Genomic DNA, 6000 nt, shown 5'->3' with positions numbered 1-6000 from the left:
AAGGGGCATATGATCGCCAAGGACAAATCCAGCTTTGTAATTCTGAGAGTATTGCCACACCGAGGAGAGGGAAAGGTGAAGGTGTTATTTCATCCACTGTTCCCAGTTCCATCCTCTCCTTACCTGACCTCTGAAATGGAGCCATTGGCTTTGAAAAGCCTGGTGTCTAAAATTAATATTCTTCCCCATCTGACTAAGAAGCCAACAGCTGAGCAACATGAGATCAAGGACCATATTAGTTTAAACAGGGGCTCAAAGTGGCATTTGAGAGAGAGGATACTTCCTCTCGTAGTGGACACTTGTCTTTTCAGAAGACTTCCACTGACTGAGAGTAAAGGCTTTTACCAGAGGATTCTGTGGTCAATCTGAAGTCTAAAAAGCTTCTCTTTATCTGGTGGAACTTACGTTCTGGTCTTGGAGTGGTTCAAACTCTATGATGTCTTCCTATAAATGGTAATTGTTTTTGTTTATTGTTATCTCTTGAATCTCTTCTATGTTGCTTTAAATAACAAGAGGTACTAAACTGCACATAAAGCTAAATGTGTAATATTTCTTTGCAAAATGACAATATCTGGAACCTAAGTTTTTCCTTTAATGTGTTAATTTTTATATGGCTTCCTACTCCAGCTTTAGTACCTTCTGCAATTAAAATTATCTTTTAGTTATAGTTTTGTCTTAGAACAATCATGCATCAAGTTTTGTAGAGTACTGAATTGAAAATACTTTGGAACTCCAGTTTATTATTTTATTGTATGAGTTGCAAAAATGAAAGACAAAGTTTCACTTGGGAGATTACGGATGCTTTTAAATTTTGAAAAAGCTGGAAGGAGCAATTTTCACATTTCCAGTAGGGGGCCTCCAGAGTTAGCCATGGGAAAACACTTCAAATTCAAATCTCTTTATTTCTCTCTCTATATATAATCAGGGGGTGTGTAGACATATACATACAATTATGTGTCTAGAGTGACAGCAATATTGTAATGTGTGCATTACTTAATTTGTATGGAAAATATTTTTTTTTTTTTAAATCACAAGAACTCTGAACTACTCAGAGAATAACCATTAATGAAGATGCAAAGAAAGGTTTCTGGGTACCTTCTCTACGGGAGTGCTGTATGGAAATTAACTTCTTTTTAAAAATAAACACCAAACATTTAAAGGTGCAGACAGAGGAAAAAGGGGTGTAATGGGTGTAACTCAGAGGTAGAGCTTTTGTTTAGCATGTGTGGGGCCCTGGGTTGGATCCCGGGGAATTTTTAAAAAAAAAAAAAAAAAAGGAAGAGCTGAGAAGAGCTCTGAAAAAGGATTTATCTGGTGGAAATCTCTCCTGAGAAGGAGAAAAAATTCCAGAGGAAGCAGGAGAAACCCCTTATTTAGTAAGTCCTTCTTTAGGAACATGAGGAGCAAAAGCTCTCTCCCAATTAAGTCCAAGATCCTTTATATTTAAACTGGCCATTCAATATTATAGGGAAGTTATACATTTACTCTGTTTCCTCTGAAAAGAATACTTTTGGTAACATAAATTTGATAATTTTAGTTTATGAAATAAACTGATAAGAGCAGAAAAAAGAACATACAAAATTTATTACATGCCTAGAGCATGCAAAATTGGGACTCAAAGGATGTGACTCAATACTTGGAGTTTAAAGGGATAGGGACTTGGGCTTCTGGGGTGAAGGGAAGTGGGTCAGTCTGCTGAAGATTGGAGGGAGAACTGCACAGCAAGCCAGGGTTGTCTTGTGATGCAGGTGAAGTCTCTCAGGTAATATTCACCTGTGGTCATCTCCACATGCGCCAGGTGTCAGAGTCTCCATCTCTTATTCCTGTGGATAGATCTTTGCTGGGCAGAAAGGGGAAGGTATCAGAATTTATTGTCTGGATTTGCTCTTTACTGATACAGATAGCAGTACATTCCTTTTTATAAAAGGAGAGCTTTTCGCGGCATTTTTCCATGTTTACAGATATGTGAACTTTTTCCTGAATAACAAATTCAAAATATGCCAAGGAAACATCTGGGTGAGGTATTTTACTGTCCTTAATATGCACCTTATTTCACACAGTGAGAGCGATAACATAAACATCCAATCGAACTTGAGATGGCTTCTTACTCTTTGTAGGAAAAGTAAAAACAAAACAAAACAAAAAAATATTTTCCTTTAAAAGTTCCGGTGGTGGTGGAAATTCAATATGAACATTAACATTCTTCCTCCTAATTTTGGATCTTCTCTCTTTAAATAGAAGAGACTTCCAAATTCTCATTGATTAGTTGTTGAGAAAGTCAATATGTGATTAAGTGATGAGAATTTTCTTGGTTTCCTTTTTTTTTTTTTTTTTTTTAACAGTCAAGAGAAAGGAGCACTAAAAAGTCACGATTGTGTCTTGATTTACAAATCGGAGACTGAGGGAGGCGAGAGCCACATGCCAGGCAGTAGCTTAATTGGACTCACCACCAAGATGCTAAAAGTGAAGAGACTGGAAGAAATCAACACATGTTACAGCAGCAACGGGCTGGAGAAAATGGCCTTTTTAAAGTGCATGGAAGAGGTTGAGAAAGTGAAATGCTTTCTGGAAGAAAAAAACAGTGAAGAACATCCAAGATCTGGGAAGAATGAGGTAATTATGTGCTGATGTAGTCTTCTAAATATTACCAGTTCTATTTTTTTTTCTTTTAATGTATCAGGTGGAGCCATTTATTTGACCCTTTTCAAATTCTATTTTGTCACTTATAGAGAGAATTAAGGAAAGGTTTCAATGGCAATTTCCTGTTTTGTTTCACTGAGAATGCTGTTAAACAATGAAGTTGAGTTTGGTTAGCAATCAGGAAGATATATTTTTACCTTGTGGTAAGCGGCTTAGCAGCTTTGGGGGCTGGACTGTAACTTGGTGGTAAAGAGAGCACTTAGCATGCCCAGGTGCCTGGGTTCCATCCCCAGCAACCCCCTGCCAAGTATATACATTAATGGAGCCTGTGGAAACACACTTTAAGGAAGAATCCTTTAAAATGATGGATTTGGGCTTGAGATTCAGAGAAGTGCTCTGAGGACCACAATTGTTCTACAGATGAAGGTTTTAATTTCCTGAAGACCTTGAGCTCCCCATGGGGTAGAGCTATTGATAGTGAAGACCAGAGAAGGGACAAGCAGGACTTGCTGATGGCATGATTGTGGAACCCTGTGTCCTCTGCTGTGCAGAACAAGGGTGCAGAGTGTTCTTTGGTTAGTTACTAAGTTCAAACAAGGAGCTGTCCCATCTGAAAAATGAGATGATAGCTTTTGTGAAAATTAAGTGGAATAACTCCTCAGCAAAATACCTGACACTATCACAAGCACTTCTTTGTTTTCCTTTTTGTTTTGTTTTGTTTTGGTGGTGCTGGGAAGCAAACCCAGGGCCTTGAGCATTCTAAGCACACACTCTACCCCTGAGCTACACGGTAAACATTTAATAAATGTTAGCCAGCAACAGCAGTAGCAGCAGCAGAAGCAATTTCCTCCCTTCCCTTATCTTAGTCACTTCCATTCATCATCCCTTGAAGTGCAGCTCTAGTCCAGCGTGGGCTTCATTGCATTTTGCCTGTGCTTCTCTTAGCACCTGCAAGGCTTTCGAATGTATTTATCATCTTTCCCAGACAGGGATCCTGAAGGTTGGGACCACATTTTGTATCCCAGCCGCTTATTTACCCAGTTGTGGAGACATAATAAGCACCAAAAATGTTAGAGGAACAAACAGGTCTATTCAAGTGAATTCTGCATTCTGGATGAGGGCCTGGAATCATTGTTGCTAATAATCAGAGCAAGTGATTCTTGTTAGACAGGTTTGGAAAACATCCTTCTTTGCTCAGCTATTATTCCAAAAAACACTATTCAGGTGGGAAGGGCATTTTGAACAACAAAACAGTGGATGAAATAGAGATATTGTATATAACAGCCCTAGGAGTTATTTTACTGTGAGTTAAGAACAGTAAAATGTGCAGGAAGGAAGAAATGAGTTATAGTAAAACAGATTTCTTTGAGAACTCTATTTTCCCCGTGAGATAATCTTTTTTTTTTTTTTTTAATTTTGAAATGGGGTCTCACTATGTTACACAGGCTGGCCCCAATCTCTGGGGTTCAAATGATCCTCCTACCTTAGCCTCCGAGTGTCTGGAACTTCAGGTGTGTGTCACTGTGCCAGGCTAGTTAATATCTTGCTCAATATAGAGCAAGAAGAAATTTCCACAAGCAAAATTTAAGTGATAAATGAAAGTCTTTCTGATCAGGGCTGTTAATTGTACAAATAAATAAGCATGAATTTTTTTTTTGTTCATTAATTTCTACAAGACATGAAAGATAAAGTGTATTCGTATAACTTTGCATAACTCTGAAACTATCAAGTAGATGCAATAGTTTATATGAGTCTGATTATTTTTCATGTTCAGCTTTTCTCCAAGTTCTGTTATCTAAATTTTACAAATAAGCAACTGTCTTTAAAAAGTAAGAGACACTGGTAAGTTGGACCATAAACATTTTTAGGAAGATTTACTTTTATGATTAACAATGGTTCTAGAATGTTAGAAATCAATGATGGGGCAGTTGTCTATTTTTTGAGAGATATTTTTGAGAGAAAGATTGAAAACATTGAATCTGCAGAAACCCTAAAAGAAGTCTTCTCTCCCTTTTGTGGCTCAGGCCTGTTGGCTTCTGTCCTGCAGTTGATACTGTGTGGAAGGTGGGAAGAAGCGACAAGGAATTCTCTATGTCCCATTCAGTTTCTTATTTGTAAATGGAGACAAGCCCAGAGATGTCAGCAGTAAATTTCCCAGTCTCTCTCTCTTGCCATGTGGAAAATGGATGGGTATATGTGTCGGAGACTCAGAGCTCTTCTCCTTCCTGCGGTAGCCAAGGCCCTGTCCGGGTGGTGCAGGGTGGCAGGCCTGGCAGTGGGTGGGAGGAGAAGGCCATTCCAGCATCTCAGATGTCTTCAGGTATGTAGACAGAGCTGGATTAACACGTCTCCATCTTCTGCTCTGCTGCAGTAAATCTTTACCATACCACTTTTTTCTCTCCAGGGACTATTAAAAAAAAAAAAAAAATGCTTGTCAACTTTCTTCCTCTTTCTCTTTTATCCCTTCTTTCTCTGAAAGGATTAACACTACTAATCATAGTAGAAACATTCAGTGGTTTTGCTGAAAAGAATTTGCTCTGAATTTCAGACACTCTGGGGACATGAAAGCTTTTGTTCTGGAAGCTTAGAGTACATTTACTTTCTAGAATAGACTCTATCTGCAGAACCAACAGTGGAAAAAATATGTATAAATTTAGCAACCTATGTTAAAATAGTTGGATAAAACTTGGATTCATTTCTTTTTCTGCTCTTAACCAGATTTTTCTATTTCATTTATTTTTCCTCTACTGACTTTATTTTTAACTCTCTTCTTTCTCTTCTTCTACTTTTTTGGTTGAATTTATTAAATACTAATATATTCTACTTCTTTCTACTTAAAAAATTCTTTTTGCAATTTTAATTTTGTTCTTTTAATTTTTCTGTGTTCTTTTCATTCTGTTTTCTAATGACTGTTCTTATTCTGTTACTTTTCAAAGGATGTTCAAAGTCACCTAATTTATACATCTAGTGTGGAATTTTAAAAGCATTTACTACTCAGAGAGGGGCATCTAGCTCTCTGCCCTAAAGACTTTGTTTCTGTTTTTCCTCCTTCCTTTCTGACTTCCATGATGACTCAAAATTAAAAATTTTGGAGGATGGTAAAGGCCTCTCCCCAAGAAAGGATGCAGGGATAGAGAGAGAGTGATGGTCATCCTCCTGGATTACCTTCCCCAAGAATGAAGCCACAGCAGAGCTTCCCTCCCTCACATACTGGTGATTTCCTCCTCTCCCTCTACCCCACGGTATGAGCTCTGCCGTCCCCCAAACCTACGTGCACTCAATATTAAATATCACCACCAGCACCCACAGTCATCACTACTGCATCACCTCCAGGCTGACTCATAGTCCTGCCTTCCCTCC

The 6000-nt window shown here is 38.2% G+C and overlaps 1 protein-coding gene across 3 annotated transcripts in view; it reads left to right on the top strand.

Annotated features, from left to right (window-relative positions):
* The first annotated feature begins 233 nt into the window (after window positions 1-233).
* The window catches only part of Mylk4 (myosin light chain kinase family member 4), an 83170-nt gene continuing 77403 nt past the window's right edge, over window positions 234-6000 (top strand). For 2 of the 3 annotated variants that reach the window (XM_076859116.1, XM_076859117.1), the window contains exons 1-2: window positions 234-453; window positions 2343-2613. In XM_076859116.1, coding sequence (XP_076715231.1) covers window positions 434-453; window positions 2343-2613 — 291 coding nt within the window. In that variant the 5' untranslated portion in view covers window positions 234-433. The remainder of the gene's footprint in view (window positions 454-2342; window positions 2614-6000) is intronic. The other variant, XM_076859119.1, reaches the window with a different exon arrangement.

The sequence above is a fragment of the Callospermophilus lateralis genome, chromosome 6 (genome assembly GCF_048772815.1).
Source record: "Callospermophilus lateralis isolate mCalLat2 chromosome 6, mCalLat2.hap1, whole genome shotgun sequence".
Taxonomy (NCBI): Eukaryota; Metazoa; Chordata; class Mammalia; order Rodentia; family Sciuridae; genus Callospermophilus; species Callospermophilus lateralis.
The sequence above is the reverse complement of the archived record's forward strand: the minus strand, read 5'-3'. Positions and strand labels throughout refer to the sequence as shown.